A 27,638-nucleotide genomic window follows, 5' to 3' on the forward strand; every position below is an offset into this window, starting at 1 on the left:
CAGTTAGGGGGGATGAGGGTCAGCTGGGGGGGATGAGGATCAGCTGGGGGGGATGAGGGTCAGTTAGAGGGGATGAGGGTCAGTTAGGGGGGATGAGGATCAGCTGGGGGGGATGAGGGTCAGTTAGAGGGGATGAGGGTCAGCTGGGGGGGATTAGGATCAGTTAGGGGGGATGAGGGTCAGTTAGGGGGGATGAGGGTCAGTTAGGGGGGATGAGGGTCAGCTGGGGGGGATTAGGATCAGTTAGGGGGGATGAGGGTCAGCTGGGGGGGATGAGGGTCAGTTAGGGGGGATGAGGGTCAGCTGGGGGGGATGAGGGTCAGTTAGGGGGGATGAGGGTCAGCTGGGGGGGATGAGGGTCAGTTAGGGGGGATGAGGATCACCTGGGGGAGATTAGGATCAGTTAGGGGGGATGAGGATCAGCTGGGGGGGATGAGGGTCAGTTGGGGGGATGAGGGTCAGCTGGGGGGGATTAGGATCAGTTAGGGGGGATGAGGATCAGCTGGGGGGGATGAGGATCAGTTAGGGGGGATTAGGATCAGCTGGGGGGGATTAGGATCAGTTAGGGGGGATGAGGGTCAGTTAGGGGGGATGAGGGTCATCTGGGGGGGATTAGGATCAGTTAGGGGGGATGAGGGTCAGTTAGGGGGGATGAGGATCAGCTGGGGGGGATGAGGATCAGCTGGGGGGGATGAGGATCAGCTGGGGGCTTAATTAGGGTGGAAACACCAACCCTGTGCCCAGGAGAGTCCCTCAGTTGTGTTGTTTCCCCAAAGCAGGCAGAGAGCAAAGCCAGAACACTCAGATTATGATGCAGCCTGATTTATTAATGGGTGACAGAGGGGGGAAAGGTACAGAAAATGAGGCTTTGAGGCTTTTACACAGTTGGCCTCTGGTTTCAGGAAGCTTCATTCCCAGCAGTGTGTTCTTTCCTTCTCCTCCAAGTGTCAGCTTCCCCCTGCAGTCCAGTTCTCACAGCTCCTGGTGGACACCAAGAGCAGCTCCGAGTGGGAGAAATCACAGGGCACAAACTTTTCCCTTTTGCTCCCTGGATGATGATATTGGTTGGGATGTGGGAGGAATATGGATGCATTTGAAATTTGGATGTGAGAGGAGCAGAAGAACACATTCAGAGCTGAGGCAGGAGGCACAGGAGTGGGCACAAGCACAGACACAATCAAGGGGCAGCAGGAATCAGCCTTTTCATGGCAGCATTTTAAAAAGCCATTTCAGTCTTGAGACTGGATCTTGCATTCAGCACCCTGGCTGCTGCTCTTGGAGAAAGAGAACTCCTGCTGGCTCTGGGAGGGCTCCCACCTCCTGAACCTGTACCCACCGACCCTGGGGGAGCAATAAGAGGACGAGAACTCCCTTCCCTGGGACAGCCCGGAGCAAAAGGAGCCTCTGGAGCCGTAAAATCCCCCAGAGCCCAGGGAGGCCTCCAGGGCAGCTGGTGCTGAGGATCCCACCACGCTCTCCTGGGGGCAGGAGCTCAGGATGGGCCCAGGGAAGGTGATGACCACGGGAGGGGGGTAGATCACGGCCCGGGAGTCCCCGCAGGAGGTGACACAGGGCTCGTTCCAGGCGTCGGCCACGGGCTGGGGGCAGGACACCCAGCAGGGAGAGGAGCTGCAGATCTGCCTGGGGGAGGACATGGTGCTGCTCTGGAGGTGGCTCTGAAACACAGGAACACAGGGCTTGGAGTCACAGAGTGCTCTGAGCTGAGAGGAACCCACGAGGATCACCCGGGTCCAACCCTGGCCCTGCACAGACACCCCAAAATCCCACCAGGGGTTCCCCCCTCAGGAGGAACCTGCAGAGCCCAAGGAGGAACCTGCAGACCCCGAGGAGGAACCTGCAGACCCCAAGGAGGGCTCCCCTGGGGCTCCTCCAGGGTCATTTTAAAGCAGCCCAGTGGTGGGACAGGACTGGTGGAACTTTGGGAATTCAGTGGAAGGAGGGGGTTTGTAGAACCCCCTTTCACAGGGAGCTTCAAACCTGAGCTTCACCCCCCACCAGAGCCCAGACTGAGCTGCAGCTCATTTCTGTCCCAGCCAGGACTGGGCTGCAGCTCATTTCTATCCCAGCCTTAGGAGCTCAGGGCTGTGAATCCTTGAAGGACTCAGCAAGCAGTGCAGGATTCCCTCAGGGAGCTGGAGGATCCCAGCCCTGAGCCCTCTGCAGCCTCAGCAAAGGTGCTGGAACAGCCCCTCAGGCCCCCAGCAGAATTCCACGTAGGGTTCAGTTAATCAGCATTAAAAGACCGTGTAAAAAAGGTGCAAAGAATGAAAACCTTACCTGAGTCCCCGAGGAGGAGTGAGGAGAAGCTGCTGGGAGGGTGTGAGTGGCCCAGGGTTTTATCCTCCTGCTGGGAGGGTCTGGGGTGTCTGAGCCACCCCCTGCACGTGGTGCTGGAGCAGGTTCCGAGCAGCAGGGATGACACACAACACTCACAGCTCACAATCACCAACTGTTGGGCAATCCCAGCTTTCCAGCACACCTGGACACGTCACCCCGTTACATCTCCAGCCACAGCAGGTTCCAGCCTCTCCAAACCCCCCCCTGGGAACGAGGGGCAGCTCAATGAAACCAAAAGCAGCTGGTTCAAAACTGCACTGCAGTTTATATCTTTTATGGTCTAGGATTGACTCACAGGTGGGGAAAAGGAATCAACAAACAGTTCTCAGCTTGCCCTGGAATCCACACAGAGAGGGGGAAACTCCAGCTTTTTTTGTTGCCTTTGCCCTTTTTAGAGGATTTTCCAGGACAAGACCTTGAGTGGCAGCGCCCTGATGGCACCAGGGTTTGATTCCTTGATCAATACAACAATCAATCCATTGATGGGGGACATTAAAGGATTCAGGCCCTTAATTACAGCAATAAATTCCACTGTGGAATCCTGGCTCAGGAAACCTGGTGCCTAATTCTCCTTAAGGTGGAGAAGGACGTGAAAGAATCCCAAAAGGAAAGGAGTTTGATTCATTCCCACCCAAAAGCAGCCCCGGGAGTGGGTTTGGTGCCAGGAAGGACCTGGTGAACCCTGAGCTGGGCTGTTGTGTCACCCACGAGGAAATGGGAACCCCAGAGTCAGCAGGAGCAGTCAGAGAACTCCTGCACGTCCAGGAGAGCTGAGTGGGCAACAGAAACCTGGGGGTGAAGCAGAAAATCCTCCCGAGCAAGGAGGGGCTTCCCAGGGGCTCTTTGGGACCATCTGGGGTCCAGGGGGGGGAAAGGAAAGCTCAGAGAGGCAGAGATGGGATGTTTGATTTCCCAGAGCTGCCACAGCTCCCCTTGCAGGGGGAAAATCTGATTAAAATGGGCACCTGGGAGCTGCTTCTCCAGAGGTTTCACGGGAAAAGGGTCCAGGATTCCACAGTGGGAAAGGTTATTTCCTCCTCCCGAGTGTCAGGGGGTTCAGCCTCGCTGAGGGAACCTCTCCCAATGTCCCTGTGCCTGCTGAGCTGGGGTTTGGGGCTGGCAGGAGGAACCCAGAGACCCCTCAGCAAGGACCAGGGAGGCAGAAATCCCCCCTGCCCTGCTGATCTGTCTCCTTCCCACAGTGTTTGTCCCTTTTGCAGGTTTCACCAAAATATTTGAAGGGAAAACGGGGTCGAAAAACAAACGAAATAACAAAACCAAACAAAGAAAAAGGAGAACGAAACCAAAACAGAAAACGAACCAAACAAAAAAGAGAATGAAACAAAAACAGAGGCAGGAGGAGGCAGGAGGGGTGGGAGGTGCAGCTGCTGGGATTTCGAGGGGTTTGCTTTGCTCTTTTCTTACTCCTGGCTCTGTCCTGAGGGAATTTCTTGCTCCCTCCAGTGACCCTGGTGGGTTTGATGGTGACAGGTCACCTTGGCTGCATCAGCAGCTTCTCCCTGCCCTTCCCTGGGCAACCTGTGCCAGGCCCTCCCCACCCTCCCAGGGGAGGATTCCTTCCACAAACTCACGTAAATCATACATTGTTGAAGTATAAAGTGTGTAAAATTAAAAGTGTAGATGCACGAAGTGTATAAAAGTAAAGTTTGAAGTGTGTGAGGTTTTATATAAAAAATACCTGTGCAATGTCCATGGCTGTGAAACACTCGGGATTTTTATCAGGGTCTGGGATTTCCTTTTATCACCTTTATTAATGCAAGAGACGAGCAACTGGGGGTTATTTTGGAATCCTGGGAGGATCCCGGGATTCCAAGGATCCCAGGATCCCAATCCCTGGGTTGGAAGGGACCCGAAATACCATCCAGTCCCACCCCCTGCCACGGGCAGGGACACCTTCCACTGGCCCAGGTTGCTCCAGCCTGGCCTGGGACACTTCCAGGGATGGAGCAGCCACAGCTTCTCTGGGCACCCTGTGCCAGGGCCTGCCCACCCTCCCAGGGAAGGATTCCTTCCCAATATCCATCCAAAAATCCTCTCTGTCGCTCTGAACCCCCCCACCCCCTTGTCCTGCCACTCCAGGCCCTTGTCCAGAGTCTCTCCCCACATTCCTTGGAGCCCCTTCAGGTCCTGCAAGGCCACAGTCAGGTCACCCCAGAGCTGAACAATCCCGATTTTCCCAGCCTTCCCTGCCAGCAGAGCTGCTCCATCCCTCTGCTCAGCCCCTCTGCAGTGGCTCCAGCAGCTCCAGGGGCTGCTCCCCAGGGCTGGGGGGTCTCCCCTGAGGGGCAGAGGGGCTCAGACCCCAATTCCAGCTCCCCAAACCGAGCCCTTGGCTCAGGGCCGGGGCAGGAGATGAAGGGATGTGCCCAGGGCCCCTCCCAGCTTTCCCTCTGAATCAACAACGTCTTATTTTGCCTCAGACTTTTAATAATCCCATTAAGAAATCAACAATAAAGGTTGCCCAATTCATTTGGGTGTTGGACAAATGAGTGGTTGTGTGTAAAGGGGTGAAAAAACAAGGATTTGACATTGTCTCGAGATAAGGAAACAGCGAGGTTGGGAAATAATAATGGGGGTATTAAAATGTGAGCACGGAGCAAACGGGATTTCCAGGGAAGGAGTTGCAAAGGACTCCCTGAGATCATCTGGAGAGGGAAGAGAACTTTCGGGTGAGGATGAAGAAAATGATTCAGAAGTTTGGAGGAAAAGGATTCAGCACAAACCCAGGCACCTGCTGATCCCTGTTTTCCTTTCAGAGGGACCACTCATCGCTCCCAGCTCAGGGAACCTGTGACTGGTGCAGCCCTTCCCTCTGAAAGGTGCTGAGCCCACAGGAAATGTTCTGCAAACCAGAAAATACAAGTTCATTAAGCATTAAATATAAATATATATAAATATAAATATATAAAAATATAAATATACATAAATAGATATATATTTGTATATATAAATGTAAATAAACCAAGTTTATTAAGCATTAAATATAAATATACATAAATATATAAAAATATAAATATAAAAATATAAATATATAAAAATATAAATATACATAAATATATATATTTGTATATATAAATGTAAATAAACCAAGTTTATTAAGCATTAAATATAAATATACATAAATATATAAAAATATAAATATATATGAATATAAATATATAAAAATATAAATATACATAAATATATATATTTGTATATATAAATGAAAATAAACCAAGTTTATTAAGCATTAAAGATAAATATATATAAATATATAAAAATATAAATATATAAAATTATAAATATATAAAAAAATATATATTTGTATATATAAATATAAATAAACCAAGTTTATTAAGCATTAAAGATAAATATATAACAATATAAATATATATGAATATAAATACCTATAAATATATATTTATATATAAATATAAATAAATCATGTTTATTAAGCAATAAACCATATTTTAATTTTTTAAAAAATATTTAAATTTATCCTTTACATATAAATATTTTCTATTGAAACATAAAAGCATTTTTTTTCCCCCAGCAGGTCAAACCCTGCTCTTTTCAAGCCCGTAACACCCACGGGAAGTGGGGAATCACTGCTGGTGATTTCCAGCAGAGAGGATTAAGACAGAGACACAAATGATTTGCCAACCCTGCCCTGGCAGTGAAATGAGCCCCTGGGAGGAGATCCCGGGCATGGCCTGGACTCGTGTCATTATTTGTAATTACAATCCCATTATCTCCTGGCTCATGGAAACGGGGCTGGTGCCCTGATACCACGAGAACAGGAGCTCCAGGTCGGGCCTGGCAGGAGCAGGGACCAAACCAGCTGGGGTTGGGCTGGGAAGGGAAGGGTCCTCAGTCCATGGGATGGGGAAGGGAAGGGTCCTCAGTCCATGGGATGGGCAAGGGAAGGGTCCTCAGCCCCATGGGATGGGGAAGGGAAGGGTCCTCAGCCCCATGGGATGGGGAAGGGAAGGGAAGGATCCTCAGTCCCATGGGATGGGGAAGGGAAGGATCCTCAGCCCCATGGGATGGGCAAGGGAAGGGAAGGATCCTCAGCCCCATGGGATGGGGAAGGGAAGGATCCTCAGCCCCATGGGATGGGCAAGGGAAGGGAAGGATCCTCAGCCCCATGGGATGGGGAAGGGAAGGGAAGGATCCTCAGTCCCAAGGGATGGGGAAGGGAAGGATCCTCAGTCCCGTGGGATGGGATGGGATGGGATGGGGAAGGATCCTCAGTCCCAAGGGATGGGGAAGGGAAGGATCCTCAGCCCCACGGGACTGGGTTGTCCTCACCCCAAGGCAGGACAAGGAGGGCACCCAAAGGCCTCTCCCCAAATTCCTGGGTGCTGGGAATCTGCTCCAGCCCCCTGGGCCTGGAGCTCCCCCTGGCCCTGGCTCTGCACTCCGGGGCATCTTCACTTTTCCAGGTTGGATTTTTCCCTGAAGGGAAAGGAAGGGCCCAAACTCTTGTTTCCAAAGTAGCTGAGGAGCAGCACCAGGCAATGCCTGTGTTTACAATAAAGGCCAGTGGAGACAGAGCCCTTCCATCCCACCTGGAGAAGCCACAGGAATGCAGATTGCAGGGCAGGGACGGGGCTCCTTCCGTGCCTTCCACTGCCAGGAGGAACCAGCACGTGGAACCTGGTTCAGCTCTGCAGCTCAGAAACACTCTGAGCAACATTTCTGAGTTTAAAGTCCTTTAAAATCATCAAATTCAGGTGCAGGAGGACCCAGCATTTGCCCCCTGACTTTGCTCTGTGCTCTGTTGCACTGGGTGAGGAGCTGGATGCAATTCCTCAGTTGTAAAGGTGTTTAATGTGAAATCCTGTGTGTGACCAGAGAAAGGTGTTTAATGTGAAATCCTGTGTGTGACCAGAGAAAGGTGTTTAATGTGAAATCCTGTGTGTGACCAGAGAAAGGCGTTTAATGTGAAATCCTGTGTGTGACCAGAGAAGGGTATTTCATGTGAAACCCTGTGTGTGACAGAGCAGGGGCCGCTGTGATGCCTCAGAACAAAGCGGAACATTTTGGGGTTTTGTGCTTTGGAGCTCAGAGGAGTGGAAGGAGGAAGTTCAATTTTGTGCTGAGTAGGAAGAAACTGCTGAGGGTGAATCCCGACCTTGTCCTGAGATGAAAGGTTCCCGTGGGCTGGGATCCCACCCAGCTCCTGTTGCCCAAGAGCAAACAACGTGCCCGGATCCCTCCACCCGCTGCCGTGCCAAGGGCAGGGAGGTTTGGGGTGGAAGGAGGGAGGGCTGAATGCCCAAAGGGTGGCTCAGACCCTGGGCAATGGTATAAAAGTGCTCAGAGCACAGAGCTCCTCAATCCACTCAATCCACTCCTCTGAGCTTCTCCTTGCTGCTCAGCTTGGTAAGTCTGACCTAAAATCACTTTAATGTGGATTCCTGGGATGGTTTGGGTTGGAAGGGACCTTAAAGATGGAGGTTTCTGGAATGATAGAATGGTTGTTTTAATGTGTTTTAATGTGTTTTAATGTCTGAGCACTTCCTGTGGCTTTGCCTGTTATTGGTAGAGTTTTTATTTTCATTAGAATAGAAGGGTTCTGGTGCTTCTTTGGTGCTGGCAGGGTTTGGAGGGAATGGGATTTCTAGGGGAAGCATCAGACTTCGAGAAATGATAAACTCATGGAATCCTGGAATGGTTTGGGTTGGAAGGGACCTTAAATCCCCTCCCATTCCACCCCCTGCCAGGGGCAGGGACACCTTCCACTGTCCCAGGTTGTTCCCAGCCCCGTCCAGCCTGGCCTTGGCCACTTGCAGGGATCCAGGGACACCCCTGGAATAACCTGTGCCAGGGTCTCCCCACCCTGCCAGGCAGGAATTTCTTTCTAATGTGTCCCAGCTGAATCCAGGGCAGGGCTTGGAAGTGGCTGATCCCCGAGGTCCCTTCCAGCCCAACCCTGCTGGGACTCCGAGGGGAACCTGTGGAATGTTCCTGGGGTGACTGACAGGCTCCCCTTTGTCCCCCCGTGTGTTGCAGCCTCTCTCCAGCCCAGGATGTCGTTCTGCAGCCAGCTGAGCTCCCGCTGCTCCCTGCCCTGCCCGCTGACGTGTCCCCAGCCCGTGGCCGACGCCTGGAACGAGCCCTGTGTCACCTCCTGCGGGGACTCCCGGGCCGTGGTCTATCCCCCTCCCGTGTCCATCGTCTTCCCGGGCCCCATCCTGAGCTCCTGCCCCCAGGAGAGCGTGGTGGGCACCTCCCTGCCCGTGGGGCCGGCGGGTCCCTTTGCCTGGGGGAGCTCTGGGGGTGCTCAGAGCTCCTGGGGAGCCGGTGCTTCCCTGGCCGGCCGATATTCCTACCCCTGCTATTCCCGGTATTCCTCCTACCGCGCTGGGAGCTGCGGGCCCTGCTGAGGGATGTGGATTCCTGAGGATCAGCAGGACTCGGCCCCAGCCAACCCTCCCAGCCCCTCCTGTGCCCTCGGGATGACGTTCTGCCGCTGTTAAATCCTCGCCCTCCCTCCATTAAAGTCGATGTTGCAGCACAGCCTTTGTTCCCTGCTTTCCTTTTCTCCTCAGCTGGAAACTCTTGGCCAGTGGTGCCCAAGTGATGCCCCAGTTGAGGGTCAGGCCCGTGGGGTCCATCCCAAGGTGTCCTGGATCCAGGGGGGTGCTGCCCATTTACCCTCGAGATGGGGCTGGCCCTGAAACCTTCTGTGAGATTTGTGGTGGAAGGGGGGGATGAGGCTCAGGGGGGACCTTCTGGCTCTGGAATTCCCTGACAGGAGGGGGGAGCTGGGGGGGGTCGGGCTCTGCTCCCAGGGAACAAGGGACAGGAGGAGGGGAAACGGCCTCCAGCTGTGCCAGGGGAGGGTCAGGTTGGCCATGAGGAGGAATTTCCCCCTGGAAAGGGTGTTCAGGCCTTGGCAGGGGCTGCCCAGGGAGGTGGGGGAGTGCCCAGCCCTGGAGGTGCCCAGGGCAGGACTGGCTGTGGCACTCAGTGCTCTGGGCTGGGGCCAAGGTGGGGATGGGGCACAGGGGGATCCATGGGCTGGGAGGGCTTTTCCATCCTAAATCATCCTGGGATTCTGGGATTCAGTAACTGCACTGCCTGGCTGGATCAGAATTCATCCCCATCCTCTCACCAGCTTACAGAGAGAAAGGAGTGACCTCAGCATCTTCACTGCACTTTAAAAGTGTATTTTCTGCTAATTGCAAATTCCAGTGCTGGGAATAGATTTCCCTTCTATCCTGGGAAAGCCTTCGCTTCAGCTGCTCCATGGAGAGGACCCAAAGAGGGAGAAGCAGAGCTTTTCTCCCGCTCTTAAGAGCATTTTATAGTTTTTTAATACTGAGGGGCCAAAACTCTCATTTCCAAAGTATCCGAGTACTTGTGGCTGGAAGGAAACCATCCCTGGTGACTACTGGGAATTAAATGCAGCATCTGGGAGAGGAATAAGGGAGCTCAGAAGGAAGGGAGGGGTGGAATGACCACGGGTCAGTGCTGTGCAACATGGCTTTTAATGGGCACGAGAAGCAAAGCCGACAGTCACAATCACCCGGGGGACAGACACAGGCACTTCAGGACCTTCCAAATCACAAAGCTTCTGCATTTCCGACAGGAATTTCTGCTTTCCTCAGCGCTGCCCTAGGATTCCAGCTCCGTATCCGCGGTTTTCTCGCCCCGGAGCTCCCGGGAATCCTTTAGCAGGGCCCGCAGCTCCCCCGGCTGCCGGTGCTGTACTGGCGGGGCAGGTACGGGCTGCAGCTCCCCCTGCCCGGGGCCGAGCAGCCGGAATTGTGGGACCTGCTGGAGTTACACCCCCCCCCGTAACCACCGGAGCCCCCAAAGAGGACGGAGCCCCTCAAACCCGCGGCATTTCCGTACCCCCGGTAGCCCAGGGAGCCCCCGGAGCCCAAGGAGCGGGCGATGCCCGGGGGGATGCCCGGGGGGCCGCAGCTGCCCACCACGCTTTCCTGGGGGCAGGAGCTCAGGATGGGCCCGGGGAAGGTCAGGACCACGGGCGGGGGGTAAATGACGGCCCTGGAGTCGTCGCAGGAGGTGACACAGAGCTCGTTGCAGGCGTTGGCCAGGGGCTGAGGGCAGGGCGGCTCGCAGGGGCTGCCGCAGGGCAGGCACAGCTCTCCGCAGTAGGACATGGCTCTGGGGACGCAGGAGAGGCTTTGGGGCCGGGGATCGGTCTGAAAGACAGGGAGGAGATCAAAATAACACCCAGCACCTCCCTCCGGCGAATCCGGCTGAATAACCATCCTAAAAAACAAATTTCCAGCATCAAAGCGCTTCCGTAGCGAGGCGGGACGAGCAGGGGAGAGAATTTAAAGCCCCGCGCGCTCGAGGAGAAGTGTCTGAATCCCTCAGGGGTCCCTGAGATCAGCTTCCCAAATCCACACCTCTCAAACCCCGCAGCAGAGACCCGTTTGTCGCTTGGCAGAGGAACAAAGCTGAGCGCTGAAAAATAAAGATTTAACAGTCAAAAGAGCGAGCCCGGACTTACCTGATCCGCCGAAGAGGGAAAGTTCGGAGATGGAGGTTAAACAGCCTTGAGCTGCGAGTGCTTTTATACAATCCCTGCAAGCGCCCGGCGGGTAAAGGGCCTATTTGTCGGTGATTATCTCATTTACTTGCAAATCGGAGGTTGTGCCTCGGCTCGCTCCTCGCCCGCCGTAATTACCTCTCGGAGGGGTTGTTCTGCCCCCAAAGGCGATACCCATCGGACGGGTGGTTTGGGCTTCCCCTTGATCACCGGTTGCAGCGACAACGCGGGATCACAAAATCATCTGGGCCGGGAAAAAACCTCCCAGGTCATCGAGTCCCACCTTTGGAGCGTCCCCGCCCCGTCAGCCCGAGCAGAGCTGCGGGGGCCGCGTTAAAAACCCACCCGCGGCAGGTTTGGGGCAGAAATTAGGAAGGAATCCTTCCCTGGGGGAGGAGGGAGGCCCTGGCACGAGTTATTCCAGGGATGTGTCCAAGGGCGGGTTGGACGGGGCTCGGAGCAGCCCGGGGGTGGAACGGGATGAGCTTTAAGGTGCTTGGAGCAGCCCGGGGGTGGAATGGGACGAGCTTTAAGGTGCTCGGAGCAGCCCGGGGGTGGAATGGGACGAGCTTTAAGGTGCTCGGAGCAGCCTGGGGGTGGAATGGGATGAGCTTTAAGGTGCTTGGAGCAGCCCGGGGGTGGAATGGGACGAGCTTTAAGGTGCTTGGAGCAGCCTGGGGTGGAATGGGATGAGCTTTAAGGCCCCATTCCCTGTTCCCGGTGAAGGCGGTCACGGAGCTCCGGGGGCAGGTCCCTTCTCCGGACACAAACTGTCCCCGTGTTCTCCTCCCACCCCTCCGTTCCCGTGGAGATCCATCCCCGCGGGGGCTGCAAATGTCCCCTCTGACCCTCCCGAGCGGGATAATCCCAGCTCTGACAAATACAACAAACACACCTCCTGCCCTCCGCCTCTGGATGGGGCAGGAGGAAGGAGAATTCCAATGGGATGGGCAGAACCGTCCCCGGCTGCAACTCCTGCCTCCCTCTGCCCGGTCCCGCCCTGCGCGGCTCCAGCCCTGTACTTTAGGCACGGATTAATTCTGGGGGATGGTGATGAGGAAGCTCCAGGCAACACTTCCCTCGTTGTTGTTTTAATTTTTTATTTTATTTTTTTTTTTGCCGCAGAATCAAAGCACCTCCGTGTGATTAACGTGTTGTAGCTACAGAGCTCGGCTGTAATAACATTAATTACAGGTTGTTGCACTTTGGGGTTCTTGATAATGAGTAATAGTTTCACTTCAAACCTTAATCTCCTCGTCCTCCCGGGCAGACACTTCGTGGCTCTGCAGGTCACGGCTGTTTTCTTTGACACGAAAGGCAATTTATTCCCTTTGCTGCACTACAATCAAAGTGTTAAATTCACAGACCTTCTGGTCTCTGTATGGTGTAAATCTGCTCCATCCATTGAAAAATACATAAGAAGATTTCCCTGTGTAAAATCTGAGCTTAAGCTGCTAAAAAAAAAAAATAAATAAATTGAAACCAGCCTTGTAGTGGGATAAATTCAGATCCTCCCATTAAACACATGCAGCACAAATTCCACAGGCCTTCCTCCTCCAGGGATAGTTTTACTTGTCATTGTGTGAAGAATTTTTGATTCCCCGTGGAAATTGGGAGCCCGGGGATTTATTTGCTCTCCAGCTCTGCTTCCAGCTGGAGGATCTGGGGTTCAACACGTCGACCAGGGCGTTTAACCCCAAAGTTTTCAAAACCTAAATTGCCCATTTTCTTTGAAAAGCAACGTCGTGTCTCTGGACTGGCTCCAGCACCTCGAGGGCTTCTGAGGGGAGGGAGAGTTGAGTCTCTGGAAGCCCAAACCAGGCAGCAAACCATAAATCAGCAAAAATAAAGTCCAGGAGGGGGTGAGTCCCTGCCACTCTTTGCCACAGCTGAGGCTCCTCCGAGGAATCAGCAGCAGATTCAGAATGAACAATTATGGACTCATTATCTCATTACACAGCCTGTAAATTCCTGTTGGAAGCTCCAGTTGTGTTGGACACCCCGAAGGAGCAGATTCTGCACCAACACGGCCCAGGAGACATTTCCTGAGGGCTTTTCCTTGCAAAGAACAGCGTGTGGGGTGGCAGGAGACAGGTTTACAGAACCCCTATAAATGCAACCATCCCACTTACATTCAACAATTAAGAGGTGCAAGAGCAGCAGAGCTGTTGGGAAACAAAGCTCCTGCTAATCCTGATTTTAGCAGTGCCTTTGCCAACATTCCCCTTCCAGCCTTTCCTCCTCAGGGCAGTGCTTTGGTCTCTGGAGCTTCTGAATCCAGGGGGAAACAAATGGATAATTTATGGCAGGAAAATGCAACTCCAGGGACGAGTTTCCAGCAGCTTCCAGGGTGGTTTGCTGGTTGCTGCCAGGGGGAACTGGTGTTATAATGGGGACAATTGTGTTGTTCCTCCAAGCCAGCTCCCCATCCCTGAGCGCCTTGGGAAGGGCAGGAGGGACCAGCTGGGGAGGGGTTGGGCCCTGGAGCTGAAAAACAAGCTCAGGGACTTTGGGTTTAACTCAGGAACCACCAACTCCAAAGCTTTCAGAGCTTTCAGAGCTTTCAGAGCTTTCAGAGCTTTCAGGGCTTCCAGGAACAACCTCCTTGGGGGAACAGCACCAGTGGGACCTTTTGGGGAGGGGTTGGTCACCCCTGGGGTGTCTCAGTGCAGGATTAGGAGGTGGCAACTCCCAGAGCTCCCAGTCACAACCTCTCACCAGTGGGACCTTTTGGGGAGGGGTTGGTCACCCCTGGGGTGTCTCAGTGCAGGATTGGGAGGTGACAACTCCCAGAGCTCCCAGTCACAATCTCCCTGGGGAAACAGCACCAGTGGGACCTTTCAGGGAGGGGTTGGTCACCACTCTTGGGTTCTCTCTACCTTTCATGCAAAGCAAAGCCTTTTGGTTCATCAGCAGGTCTGACTGACTGGAGGTTTGGCAACTGGAATATTTGGAGTATTTGCAGGGCTGATTCATGGGCTGAGGGACGGGGCCCTGGGAGTGCTGGAACATTCCTGGACTGCTTGGAAAATGTTGCTTGCTCAGAGTGCAATAAATGTTTACACTTGTCAATCTTTTTAATGCACTCGTGGTATTAATTTTTTGGATCAAGCTGTAGCTGTTCTAAAGAAAAACCATAGGAACAGGTCCCCCTGCTTTGCTCAGGGCCAGGTGACCCTGAGAGGAGTGACAGGAAGGTCACCTCTGCACTGACCTCATGTGGAGCCCCAAACAGACCCACAGGGCCCAGACTTTCCAAAGATTTAATATTGAATAAGCTCTTTAGGTTTGTCACTCCCTGAGTGTCCCTCAGCTGTAAATATGAATCGATTCTCCTCCCAATAATCCCTTTTTCTTTCCTTCTCTGCTTTTTTTTTTCCTTGCTCCAGAACTGTGTTACTGGATTTATCTCAGGGCAGCCAAACCTCAGAACTTCTCTGTGGAGTTCAGGAAACACCAGAATTTGTGTCAGAGATTTCAAAAGATACCTGAGCTGAGTCTAACCCTGGAACATGGCCCTAAACCAGCCTGGAGCATGGATCTAGACCAGCCTGGAGCCCTAAACCAGCCTGGAACATGGATCTAGGCCAGCCTGGAGCAGGACCCAGACTCCAGGCAGGTTTGGCAGCCCCTGCCAGGCTGGGGCTGAGTCACCCTGAGCTGATTCCACAGGAGGGAGCAGCCCCAGCACAGAACTGGGCCAGCAGAGCAACATCCCAGCCTGGCAACTTGGGGCTTCACAGGGTTCTCAAGAGAGGAATGAAGGTTCTAATTTATTTTTAATGTTAAAAAACCCCGTCCTGTTATAAAATGTGGTCACCTGAAGAGTGAATGACTGGGCTGAGGGGCCCAAATGTGTTTTGTGAGCCCCTCTTTTAAACTCAAGCTGATTGGAAACAGCTTTATGTCCTGATCCTGGGCGTGAAAGGCATCATAAAACAAAAGAAGAGCAACTTTACAGTGAAAATCATCACTTTACTAAAAAAAAATCAATAAATATCTCGAGAAGATATAGAAATAAACGTGTGTGAAATAATGACCTTTTTCTTCATCACTCATTACAGAGTCCTGGGGAGTGCAACCCAAATAATATACTATTAGCACTAAATTAACATCCCACGGTACAGGTGTAACATCAGTGAGTGGCTGGGAAGCATCCTGGCTCCCTTTGTTCTCAGGAAGCCTTGGGATGTTTCTGGGTGGGTGTAATTGCAGGAGTGACACGGAATTCCAGAGGCACCCAGGGAGCAAACACGTGTGGGGAGCCATTAGGGAAGGATGGAATCAACACAACCTTGGGTATAAAAACCCCACCTGGAACTGCTTGGCAGGAGCAGGACACCCCTGGTGCCCTGAGCAGCCCAAAGGGCTCCACTGCTGGCACCAGCTGGGGGATGCTGGAACTGGGGCTCTGCCCACAACTGGGGCTCAGACCAGAACTGGGGCTCTGCCCAGAACTGGGGCTCTGCCCAGAACTGGGGCTCAGACCAGAACTGGGGCTCAGACCACAACTGGGGCTCAGGTCCAGCCCTGACTGTCACCACGGGGAGGTGGAAAAGAGTCCTGTGCAAAAGCAGCTCAGAAAAGCTGGGATGCAGAAACAAGAGCAGCTGGTTCCTAGAGAAGAAAGTCTCCAAGCAGGGCTGGTGATGAGCCAGAACAGGACACTCTAAACCAGACATTTTGCTGGGATTTGGAGGGTTTAACCCAGAAAAGGCAGGACCAGGTTCCTCTGGGAATCAGACCTTTCACTGCTTTCCTGGACCACATGACTGACATCCCCTTTTGGCAGAGAGCAGAACCAGCTCCTCAACTTTACCTGGGCCTCAGGTGTTGAGTGTCTGGAGGAAGAGTCTCCCCTGTTGGTCTAAACAAGGCTGAGTGGGACCGAGAGAGACACCAAGGAGCAGAGGCAAAAGGAGATTCAGAAGGCCAATGGTTTGATGCAGGAGCATTTTAATGTGAATGCAAAGTGGGAGTGAACATTTGCAGAAAGGATGATGCAGACTAGAAGGAGCAGTTTCCCTAGAGCCAAGAAAAGCTAAACCCAACCCCCAGTTCCTCCAGCGTGACCCGTCTCCTCGCGACGTTCCCTTCCCTCGCACTTGCCGAGTCCCCTTCAGATCCCTGCCACTCCAGACCAAAGCCCTGCTGTTCCAAACCAAATCCCTTCCTTCCCAAAGCCCTGCTCAGCGTCAGACTGGGGAGAGGGAGTTAAAAGCACAGGCCCAAGATGCAAAGCCAGGAGAAGAAAAGAAATCTAAGCTAAAGCACTACGGGGAGTTAACGCGGGGTCCTGGTGTCCAGCGTCGCTTCCCTCTGGGGTGTCCTGTCGTGTCCTGCCGTGTCCTGCCGTGTCCTGTCGTGTCCTGTCGTGTCCTGTCGGTCCCATTCCGTGTTCCTTCGCTTCTTCCCTTGTTTCCTTAAGCCTTGACCTTCTTGCAGATGCCCCTCTGGCAGGGGTGCTTCCAGCGGGTGGAGTAGGTGTAGGAGCGCTCGGGCACGCACTTGGTGGGGCACTGGGGAGCGCAGGGGGTGCTGCAGGCGGGGACACACTTGGTGACACACTTGGTGGCACAGGCGGCGGTGGCACAGGGCGCGGGGCACGGCGGGGGGCACTTGGGGGCACAGGGGGTGGCACAAGGCGGGGGGCACTTGGTGGTGCAGGGGGTGGCACACGGTGGAGCACACGGTGGAGCACACTTGGTGGCACAGGGGGTGGCACACGGTGGAGCGCACTTGGTGGCACAGGGGGTGGCACACGGTGGAGCGCACTTGGTGGCACAGGGGGTGGCACACGGGGTGGCACAAGGTGGAGCGCACTTGGTGGCACAGGGGGTGGCACAGGGCGGAGCACACTTGGTGGTGCACGGTGGAGCACACGGAGCACACGGGGCACACGGAGCACACGGTGGAGCACACGGAGCACACGGAGCACACGGGGCACACGGAGCACACGGGGCACACGGTGGAGGGCACGGGGCACACTGCGGGACGCACACGGGCTCACACTTAGTGCCAAACTTGGGGGCACAGCAGGACTCGAGGCACTCCAGCCCCTTCTGCGACCCCCCCACGGCCACGCCCGACTCCAGCGCTCCCGCCAGCTCGGCCGACTCCGAGGAGCCCAGCACGGTGTCCTGGGGGTAGGTGGTGAGGATGGGCCCCGGGAACGTCACCACCACGGGCGGCGGGAAGATGATGACCCGCGAGTCGGGGCAGGCGATGACACAGGGCTCGGTGCAGGCGGCCGCCCGCGGGTCCGGGCACTGCCCGGGGCAGGGGCAGGGGCACGGACACGGCTCCACGCACACGGATTTCTCACAGGACATCCTGGGGCTGCGCCGCCGACCTGCGGGGAGGGAACACACACACGGGAAAGCAAAGGGATGGACACCCGAGAGACGGGACGGGGGAGGTAACGCGGTGACCGCCCTGCTCTGCTCTGCTCTGCTCTCCTCTGTGAACCCCCAGTGCCCAAAATCCTCCCTGCGGGCACCAAAGCACCTCTGCGGGGTTGCTCTGAGAGGAGAAACATCTGCCCTCTCCTCCGGGATTTGGAGGGGGAGGTCAGTGAATTTGGGGTCACACAGCACCGAGGGTTCAGGAATGGGAAGCACGAAACATTTCACTGGGTTGAATTTGCACAGTCTGGGCTGAGCAGACAAAAGACAGAAAGAGGAATATCCTCTCTCCCTGTGAGGGAATGGACCCCAGAAGGGTATAAATAACTCTGGGTTTGCTGCAGTCACTTTGCAACAGGTGACTTTGACACAGAGGTTTAGCATCGAGCTCACTCAGAAAATTAAACAAATAAACTCCTGCAGGATCACAAGGAAAAAGCTGAAACTCGGCAAAAACCCGGCAGCAGGTCCCTGAATTTAAATTTCAGAGGGAGTAAAACCGTTCACGAACCCGGGCTGAATTCTGCACCTTTTTCAGTCTTTTGAAATAAGTCGAAGGGTGGGGAGGTGATTTGGGAAATAAAATAGAACTACATTTCAAGTTGCCATTTAAATGTAACCAAATTCCAGCTCAAAGCACCACATGAAGGAGCCTCTTAATCTGTTGTTTGAGATTAAGTGAAATATTTTGGTTTCAGCCAAGATGATTATTTATTGTCTGACTGCTGCATGTTGGAAAAGCCTGGGTGGGGCTGAGTCTGACTCAAGCAACTTCTGTTTTCTTTTTCTAGACACAATGTCAAAATATCCATCATTCCCTCAAACTCCTCCTGACCCTAAACCCTAATCCAGCCACTCTCTTCGGGTTCCACCCTCTAAACCTCCTGCAACAATTCATTCTGTGCTCTTGACTCGACCCAGGGGAAAAGGAGGAGTGAAACCCAAACACAAAACACGAAGTTCCCGGTGGATAAAACATTCCCACACAGCCCGGGCAGTGTTTTCATATCACCACTGCTTTGCATAAACAGAATAAACCCACCCAAAGCAGCTTCCCAAGCTCCCATCCCAAAGGTGACTGCAACTGCCTCAGTATTTCTGCAGCCTGGGCCAATATTTACACAACATCTCTGCCCAAAATCAGATAAAGATCAGGAGCCACAAGGTCAGAACCACCCCACCGGGTGGGGATTGCTGGCTGAGATAGTTTAAGGCTATTTAAAGGCCATCTACATTAAATTTCCATCAAGCAGTGGAAATAGATGTTTTGATACCATCTAGAATTCAAATGCAGTTTTACACACCTCAATCTGAATGAATAATTAGCAAATGGCTCTTTCAGGAAAATAAGCTCCTGAGCACTGCACAGAACCACAGAACACGAAGCCGAAATCCGGCCCGAATTTAAACGTGAACGTTTCCAAAATCACAAATTTTTAAATTTTATTTTGTTTTAGGGGGGAAAAAAAAACGATATCAGAATCCAACTTACTCAGTTCAGCGAGGAGAAGCCAAGAGAACCTGCTGGAAGGTTTCTGAGGCAGGAATGGTTTTATATACCCGCCTGGACCACCAGGCTGATGCAAGAAAACAACGTCATATTTGGGCATTAAGGCTCCATTACTCCCCAGACCCAATTTGGAGGTTAATTACAGTAATTGGGCGGCTTTGCCGGCTGTTTTGTTGATTACCCCGTCCTGGCCAGCACGTGACTCCCTGTCCCTGGATTCCTCTCTTTTCCCAGTTTTGAGCCCCAAACCCCGTCCTGGGGCTCTGCTGGGGTGGAAGGAGCCCGTTAAAGCCCGGCTTTAGTGGAGCTGAGCCCGGCTCAGTGGAGCCTGGTCTGGGCTCTGAGCCACCCAGAGCTCCCAGGGCTGTCCCTGCCAGCCCTTAAAAACAGGGCTTTGTTTTCCTGGCTCAACGTCCCGGCCCCCAAGAATGCAGAGGAGCCAACCCTGACATTAGGCCTGAGTGTGTGGCTGCTCTTGTTAGGACGTGTTTACAGGGCCTGCAGTCACTGCATGACTGGGGTGTCCAAATTGCCTCCCAGAGACAGCCCTGGCTCCTCAGCTGGCACTCCAAAACACGGCAGGTCCCGGGTCTGGGGCCGTAAAATCAAACACAGCAAGTTCCACCTCAGGGTGAGGAAGAACTTCTGGCCACGGAGGGTGGAAGAGCTGCCCGGGAAAGGCTTGGAATGGCCCTCCCTGGAGACATCCCAAACCCACCTGGACGTGTCCCCGTGGCACCTGCTCTGGGTGACCCTGCCCTGGGTGATCTCCAGAGGTGCCTCCACGGCTATTTGGGATTCTGGGATGTAAAACAGCAGCAGGATTGGTGTGGGAGCTGCAGCCCCAGCCCAGCACAAGGTGCCTCCATGGCTATTTGGGATTCTGGGATATCAAACATCACCAGGACTGGTGTGGCAGCTGCAGCCCCAGCCCAGCACGAGGTTCCTCCTCTGTTATTCTGGGATTCTGGGATATAAAACAGCAGCAGGATTGGTGTGGCAGCTGCAGCCCCAGCCCAGCACGAGGTTTCTCCTCTGCTATTCTGGGATATCAAACATCACCAGGACTGGTGTGGCAGCTGCAGCCCCAGCCCAGCACAAGGTGCCTCCTCCTCTGTTATTCTGGGATTCTGGATATAAAACAGCAGCAGGATTGGTGTGGCAGCTGCAGCCCCAGCCCAGCACGAGGTCCCTCCACGGCTATTTGGGATTCTGGGATGTAAAACAGCAGCAGGATTGGTGTGGGAGCTGCAGCCCCAGTCCAGCACAAGGTGCCTCCATGGCTATTCTGGGATATAAAACAGCACCAGGAAGGATTTGTGTGGCAGCTGCAGCCCCAGCCCAGCACGAGGTCCCTCCATGGCTATTTGGGATTCTGGGATGTAAAACAGCAGCAGGATTGGTGTGGGAGCTGCAGCCCCAGTCCAGCACGAGGTCCCTCCACGCCACCAGCGCTGCCCATTCCCTGCTCAACACAGGGAGAACCAGGGAAAGAGGAACAGTTGATTTATTGGGGGTTTCTCAGGACACCTTCAGACACAGAGCCCTGAGAGTTGCAGCCCCAGCCTTGGCCCCACTTGACCTGCTGTGATGAAGCAGCACCCGGGAGCTCAACCCCGGCCCCCTCAGGTGAGAGAAGCACAGTCCCACTTAAATCCCATTTAAATCCCATTTAAATGGCCAAATATGGCCTGGTTTGGGGAGGTGGATGCCTGGCCAGCCTGATTTCAATAATATCATGGGGATAACAAACACCAGGCTGGTTTGTAATGCCCAGACCCAAGGGGCTCCCCATTCCCCAAGGGTTCCTCACCCTCTGACTCAGGGATCAGTGCCTGGCCCTGACACATTTATGTCCCAGCCACGCTATGATTCAGTCCCGGGCAGTTCAGCCTGTCATTAGACATCAGAGAGCCACAGCACTTTGCATATGTAAAATATTAGTGGGTGTTTGCAAAACCATCCAAAAGCATTTCCTCAGAACAGTTGCAGTAAGTGCTCCTGCCCTGGGAGCCTCCAGAGTCGCTTTGGTTTCCAGGAGGGGGGTTGAGAGCACAGAAATCACGACAAAAATAGGCAAAAAAAGTGTTGGGTGTGTGCAGAAAGGAGGGAAATGGCCCCAGGAAGGGCTCAGGGGGTTCAGGTGCAGGGTCCCATGGTCAGGGTGTCACCCAGACCTGCCTCCCCCCCAGAGCCCTCATGGGGCTGTGCAGGGGAGGGGAGATGCCCTGAGAGAGGACTGGGATGGAATCATGGAATCATGGAATGCTTTGGGTTGGAAGGGACCTGAAAGATCACCCAGTGCCACCCCCTGCCCTGGGCAGGGACACCTCCCACCATCCCAGGTTGATCCAACCTGCCCTTGGGCACTTCCAGGGATCCAGGGGCAGCCACAGCTTCTCTGGGCAGCCTGTGCCAGGGCCTCCCCACCCTCCCAGGGAAGGATTTATTCCCACTATCCCATCTAAGCCTCCCCTCTGTGTGTGAAGCCATTTCCCCTCGTCCTGGCACTGCAGGCCCTTGGAAATAGTCTCTTTATTTTCCCTGCAGCCCCTTCAGGTCCTGCAAGGCCACAACTGTGTCACCCCAAAGCTTCTCTTCTCCAGGCTGAGCAATCCCAATTTTCCCAGCCTTTCCTGCCAGCAGAGCTGCTCCATCCCTCTGCTCAGCCCCTCTGCAGTGGCTCCAGCAGCTCCAGGTGCTCCCTGGGCAGGGGAACAGGGTTTGTTCTCTGGCAGTTTTGGGTAGGTGAGGGGTGACTGGGCATCCTCTCCAGCCCCTTTCAGCAGCTCCAGCCCTGCCAGGGTGACTCCCCCTGTGCCCTCAGCTCCCCTCCCGTGGCTTTTATCCCACCTGAAATGCATTTCCAGCCACAGATGTTCCTCCTTTGCCCTGTTTCTGCCTCAGGCACTTCCCACAGAGCCCCCTGGCAGGAGCAGGGCTGGAGGAAGAGCCTCTCCCACCCCCTGGCACGAGGTGCCCTCCCCAGGGCAGCTCCAGAGGGAGCTTTGGAGCAAGTCCCACTTTCACACACGTAAATTCATTTATTCTCCTGCCTGTATTTATTCATTTCCACGTATAAAATCCAGAGATGAGGAGGTTATTGTAGAATCACTGCTGGGGAAGGATTTCAGGCTTCAAACTGGGGAAGTGAGAAATGGGTTTGTGAACAGGGAAATGAACGTGAATTGTTGGGGAGGCTGGAGAAGGGAAAGGGCTGGGAGGCCTTTTCCAGCCTCAGTGATCCTGTAATTCCTCAAAACCAAGGCCAAGGGCTTAAAAAGATGATTATCTGGGAAATCCCACTGGTTGTCTCTGTGTTTCTGTCTGTTCTCCTCTCCCCCCTCAGCTCTCACGGACACTCCACGTTCCTCAGCAGGGTTGTCCTTCCACATCCAGGGGCTGAGTCATGTTCTCATGGGAGAGTGTCCTCCTGGCAGTGAGGGGGCAGAGGGAGCACCGAGCCCAGGCAGAGCTGGAGGCCCCCTGAGCACAGAACCCCAAATGTTCAGGGGTTCCCTCGGGAAAATCTGCAAACCAGAGGCCTTCAGGTGGCAGAATTATGATGCTCCAGCTCAAACTGACACTGCAGGATCCTGCTTTGGGGAGGAAGGGGTCTGACACCGGGTCATGTGCCCAGGAAGGCAGCAGATGATTTTCCCATTTGATTCCTTGCCAGGGGACACCGGTAGGAAATCCCACTATTTAGTACTGGCTATTTAGAGGGATGTGGTGCAAAACACACTGTTCCCCCACTCAAACCCAGTGCTGCAATGTGATAAAGGGGCCTGATCCTCCACCAGGACCCTCAAGATTCTGATTCTCCACCAGGACCCTCAAATCTTCCTCAGTTGCTGAATTACACAGGAAAATATTCCTTGAAAAAACGAGTTACAAGGAAAAAACGCCACAGATTGAGTTTGAATGCAACAGAACTTTAATGACAGGGAAGCCCAGGGCAGGTGTGGGGAATGCAGTCCCACAGCACACAGGAGCTGGCCCAGGAGCTGGAAGTGCTGCAGCTCCACCGGGACCAGCAAAGTCCATCCCGGGCACATCCCCGGCACTGCAGCTGCCCCGGAGCTCAGCACAGCCCAGGGCTGCTGCCAGGGCACAGGGGGGGCTCCTCAGAAGGAAAAGGAGCCACAGTTTCCTCCCCCAAAGCCCCGGGAACCCCCGTAGGAGCTGCCCCCCCCATAGGAACCCCCCCCGTAGGAGCTGCCCCGCCGCAGGAGCCCCCAAAGCCCCCCCCATAGGAGCTGGAGCCAAAGGACCTTCTGCCCCCATAGGAGCCCCCAAAGGACCTCCTGCCTCCATAGGAGCCCCCAAAGGACCTACCCCCTCCATAGGAGCCCCCAAAGCCCCCCCCAGAGGAGCTGCCCCCTCCATAGGATCCACCCACTCCCCCCAAGGAGCTGCCCCCATAGGAGCCCCCAATCCCCCCTATGGAGCTGCCCCCATAGGAGCCCCCAATTCCCCCCAAGGAGCTGCCCCATAGGAGCCCCCAATTCCCCCCCCATAACTCCCTCCTCCATAGGAGCCCCCAATTCCCCCCACGGAACTTCCTCCTCCATAGGAGCCCCCAAAGTTGCCCCCGGAGCCCCCGAAGTCGCCCCCGGAGCCCCCGAAGTTGCCCCCGCTGGGCTGGGCAGCACGGTGCCCACCAGGCTCTCCTGGGGGCAGGAGCTCAGGATGGGCCCTGGGAAGGTGAGGACCACGGGAGGGGGGTAGATCACGGCCCGGGAGTCCCCGCAGGAGGTGACACAGGGCTGGTTGCAGGCGTCCACGTAGGGCTCTGGGCAGGTCACCTGGCAGGGGGACGAGCAGCCGCTGCTCAGCAGAGCTCCTGAGGACATCTCGGGCTGCAGAGGGACCTGCAGGGCACGGGAAGCACCAGCTCAGCACCCCAAGGGCCAGGGGGAAGAGCAAACCTGGCTCTGGTGTCCTTCAGCAGCAGGAAAACAAAGGGGAAAGGAGGGTTTGGGAAGGGTCAGGTTTGTCCCTCTGCTGCCTTTGCCCAAAGTTCCTGCTGCTCCAGCAGTGCTGGGAGTCGGGGAGGGCAGAGCCAAGCTCCACGGGCCTTTGGAAGCAGCTCATCTTCGGGGTTCCTTTGGATCACAACACACACATGGGGGAGGTAAAGGGACAATATTGAACTGATCCCAGTGCCTGAGGAAACCCCGTCCCACAATTCATCAGCTGTGTCTAAAATGCAGATATTTAACAGGCTCTCAGTTTTAAAGGGCATTTTCCCCAAGTTTTTGCTGCTCTGGCATTGCTGGGAATCGTGGAGGGCAGAGCCAAGCTCCAGGTGCCCTTGGAAGCAGCTCCTCTTTGGGATTTTGTAGGATCAGAACATTCATTTACATCTGATGGGGGTAGTGGGCAATATTGAATTGACCCAGGTGAGGAGCATCTGCTGCTCCCAAGCTGTCCTGGAGACACCTTTTGGGATGGAAATAAACCTGCAGCACAGCAAAGGGGTAAATTTAAATTTAAATTTAAATGTATTCACAGCTCTGAGCCTTCACAGCCACCACAGTGATCCAGTTTATAGTTTCCTGACAGAAGGAATTATTGTCTTATAAATATTGTCTTATAAATTATTGTCTTATAAATATTGTCTTATAAATATTATTGTCTTATAAATCGTCTCATAAATATTTATTTATAAATAGATAAACACTTGAGGAGAGAGCTTCACTCCAGCTTTGCTCCATTCTGAGTAAAAGCCCAGCTGTGAGTTGTTGGGCTGTGACCTCCTCATCAAACAATCAGGGTTTAATTGACACTTTCCCTCTGTGGTTTGGAAGGACACAGGCTCACATTTGAGGACCTGCATCTGCCAGTGATTGCTGTGACTGGCTGCAAGAACCTTCCCTGCCTGAGAGACAGAACAATCACAGAATCACAGAATATTTGGGTTGGAAAAGACCTCCAAGACCACATTGCTGCTCATTGCTGAGCACTGACACTGAATTATTTCCCAAATTAAACCCCAATAACGACACCCCAATTAAAATAAAGGAACACAGAGGCACAGAACTCACCGGGCTCGCTGAGGAAACCAAACTGGAGAGAGGAGCTGCTGTGGAACCTGGAGGGAACTCGGGGTTTTTATACCCTGCCAGGACCTGCCACACGCTTGGGGACCCAGCACTTAACCAGGCACAAGTTTTGCTGTATAAGCTCCTTCTAATTGTAATAATTGCTCTGATAGGTGGGAATGATTAGTAAATCAGCTGCACATCATCCAGAGTGTGCAACACACCCTTTGTCTCACTTTAATCCTGAAATAGTTTTTGTATGAATTTTGGGACTGGGGCCCTTCCCTGACCTCGTTTGACTCCCAGACTGAGCTCGGTTGGCTTGGGGGGGTAAAGGCACCAGGTTTTCCTTAAAAACACCAGTTTGGTTTTGTCAGGGGAAATATTTTCTGTCCTTGGAGTTCAGAATTGTGCAGGACTGGGAAAACGGCACATTTCCTCTTTCTGTCTCCTTGGATGGGAAAGGTCATTTTTTTTCCCCTGTTTAACACCCACCCAAGGAACTCCCCACAGGAGGGTTTAAACAAATTCATTCCTTGGATGTCCTTTGGCACCCAAGAAAGCACCAGGAAGCACCATGTGAGAGCAAGGAGTGACTTTGTCATCATAATTCTCCTTTTGCCGCCTTTCAGGAGAGCTGCAACATTCCAGCAGGACACACAGCTCTTGTCCTGGAGGCACCATCTGAGGAGAAAACCCCAATAATTCTGGGTGTGGAAAGGCTGCATGTAGAGCATGGAAAGGTGCTTTAATCTAAAACAAAATAAGAGAGTCTTAAGAGTGGCAAGGGCTGGTTTTTTCAGGCAAACCACAGTGGTGTTCCCGGATTTAAACCCCTGGTTTATTGGGAGGAAGAGACACAGAAGCACCAACAGGAGGAGAGAGCTCTGAGCAGAGTGTCCTCTGTCAATGACTGGGGGGTTTTCCAGCCCCAGGGACCCTTTGATCACCCTGTGTCTCATTTTCCCCCCCTGTGATGTTTATCCCTGGTGTTTATGTAACACATCCCAGATCCCTGGGGTTCCCAGCCCCACTCAGAAAGTGGAGCACGGGGGAGCTGCTGGGGCTGAGATCTTGCAACAGAACGTGGACAAGTCCTGTCAGGCAGCGGTGACAGCCCTTGATTTGACAGCTCTGCTCGTCAGCAATTCCTCCTTGACTCCTCAATTAGTGTGAAACTCTGCTTTCCTACGGGGGGGTTGGGAAATCCCAGCTGACACGAGGAACCCCAGGAACCCCTGGGGAACCCCAGGAACCAACCCTGCTCTTGGTTCTCCCATCCTGGTGGACGGCAGCACCTCATCGACCCCCCAGGATTCCCAAGCCTGGTTTGGGAGAGGGAAAGAGAAATTTTGTGTGTTTATCAGATCAGTAAATCCCCCTGGTGCATCCCTGCCCATTCCAGCTCCAAGCCCAGCAGGGCCAGGGCCCCCATCAGCTTTGGGGTCGGGGCAGGAGATCAAAGCTCAGATCAAAGCTCAGGGCTCGTAACGTGACTGGGGACTCGTAATAATAAAGTCATCACATCACTTAAAGAACAATTAGGCCAATTAAGGGAATAATCCACAGGGCCAAACACGCTCGGGGAGCGCGTGGGCAGCTCTTGCACAAAGCCTGGCTGCTGTCTCAGGGGGTCTGAGCAGCTATAAAAGAGCTCCCAGGGCTCCCCAGGCCCATCAGACACAGCTCTTCCCCTGCACTGCTCCAGACCCGGTGAGTTGGACCCTCTTCTCTTTCTGTACGAACCAGGAGCAGATTCATTCCTGTCTTTACCTGAGGACTCCTCCTGCAGGGCCTGTGGTTGTCTCTTCCGTGCTTTAAAACTGAGAGTCTGTTAAATATCTGCATTTTAGACACAGCTGATGAATTGTGGGACGGGGTTTCCTCAGGCACTGGGATCAGTTCAATATTGTCCCTTTACCTCCCCCATGTGTGTGTTGTGATCCAAAGGAACCCCGAAGATGAGCTGCTTCCAAAGGCCCGTGGAGCTTGGCTCTGCCCTCCCCGACTCCCAGCACTGCTGGAGCAGCAGGAACTTTGGGCAAAGGCAGCAGAGGGACAAACCTGACCCTTCCCAAACCCTCCTTTCCCCTTTGTTTTCCTGCTGGTGAAGGACACCAGAGCCAGGTTTGCTCTTCCCCCTGGCCCTTGGGGTGCTGAGCTGGTGCTTCCCGTGCCCTGCAGGTCCCTCTGCAGCCCGAGATGTCCTCAGGAGCTCTGCTGAGCAGCGGCTGCTCGTCCCCCTGCCAGGTGACCTGCCCAGAGCCCTACGTGGACGCCTGCAACCAGCCCTGTGTCACCTCCTGCGGGGACTCCCGGGCCGTGATCTACCCCCCTCCCGTGGTCCTCACCTTCCCAGGGCCCATCCTGAGCTCCTGCCCCCAGGAGAGCCTGGTGGGCACCGTGCTGCCCCAGCCCATCGGGGGCAACTTCGGGGGCTCCGGGGGCAACTTCGGGGGCTCAGGGGGCAACTTCGGGGGCTCCTATGGAGGAGGAAGTTCTGGGGGGGGAATTGGGGGCTCCTATGGAGGAGGGAGTTATGGGGGGGGAATTGGGGGCTCCTATGGGGGCAGCTCCATAGGGGGAATTGGGGGCTCCTATGGGGGCAGCTCCCTGGGGGGAATTGGGGGCTCCTATGGGGGCAGCTCCCTGGGGGGAGTGGGTGGATCCTATGGAGGGGGCAGCTCCTCTGGGGGGGGCTTTGGGGGCTCCTATGGAGGGGGTAGGTCCTTTGGGGGCTCCTATGGAGGCAGGAGGTCCTTTGGGGGCTCCTATGGGGGCAGAAG

General features: G+C 54.2%; 3 protein-coding genes across 3 annotated transcripts; 1 reads left to right on the top strand and 2 right to left on the bottom strand.

The window, feature by feature from the left end:
* Positions 1–8,393: 8,393 nt before the first annotated feature.
* LOC135403904 (scale keratin-like) lies at positions 8,394–8,750 on the top strand. Its single transcript, XM_064638334.1, has one exon. The coding sequence runs from the start codon at positions 8,394–8,396 to the stop codon at positions 8,748–8,750; it is 357 nt and encodes a 118-aa protein (XP_064494404.1).
* Positions 8,751–9,841: 1,091 nt separating this feature from the next.
* LOC135403989 (feather keratin B-4-like) lies at positions 9,842–11,450 on the bottom strand. Its single transcript, XM_064638442.1, has 2 exons — positions 10,853–11,450; positions 9,842–10,538 (listed from the first exon to the last, which is right to left on the bottom strand). The coding sequence occupies exon 2, from the start codon at positions 10,494–10,496 to the stop codon at positions 10,041–10,043; it is 456 nt and encodes a 151-aa protein (XP_064494512.1). The 5' UTR covers positions 10,497–10,538; positions 10,853–11,450; the 3' UTR covers positions 9,842–10,040.
* Positions 11,451–16,314: 4,864 nt separating this feature from the next.
* LOC135403905 (keratin-associated protein 16-1-like) lies at positions 16,315–23,661 on the bottom strand. Its single transcript, XM_064638335.1, has 5 exons — positions 23,363–23,661; positions 18,856–18,872; positions 16,926–17,243; positions 16,595–16,878; positions 16,315–16,509 (listed from the first exon to the last, which is right to left on the bottom strand). Exons 1-5 carry the CDS (start codon positions 23,659–23,661, stop codon positions 16,315–16,317), a joined length of 1,113 nt encoding a protein of 370 aa, XP_064494405.1.
* Positions 23,662–27,638: the final 3,977 nt, after the last annotated feature.

This window comes from Pseudopipra pipra, chromosome 29, assembly GCF_036250125.1.
Source record: "Pseudopipra pipra isolate bDixPip1 chromosome 29, bDixPip1.hap1, whole genome shotgun sequence".
Taxonomy (NCBI): Eukaryota; Metazoa; Chordata; class Aves; order Passeriformes; family Pipridae; genus Pseudopipra; species Pseudopipra pipra.

Bases quoted from the DNA above. Each gene is read 5' to 3' on its own strand.
- LOC135403904 (XM_064638334.1), top strand. From the start codon at position 8,394: ATGTCGTTCTGCAGCCAGCTGAGCTCCCGCTGCTCCCTGCCCTGCCCG.
- LOC135403989 (XM_064638442.1), bottom strand. From the start codon at position 10,496: ATGTCCTACTGCGGAGAGCTGTGCCTGCCCTGCGGCAGCCCCTGCGAG.
- LOC135403905 (XM_064638335.1), bottom strand. From the start codon at position 23,661: ATGTCCTCAGGAGCTCTGCTGAGCAGCGGCTGCTCGTCCCCCTGCCAG. The intron at 16,879-16,925 runs GTGCCCCCAAGT...TGCGTCCCGCAG, and splicing joins GGAGTGCCTCGAGTCCTGCT to TGTGCCCCGTGCCCTCCACC. The intron at 16,510-16,594 runs GTGTGCTCCACC...TGTGCCCCCAAG, and splicing joins GCCACCCCCTGTGCCACCAA to TGCCCCCCGCCGTGCCCCGC.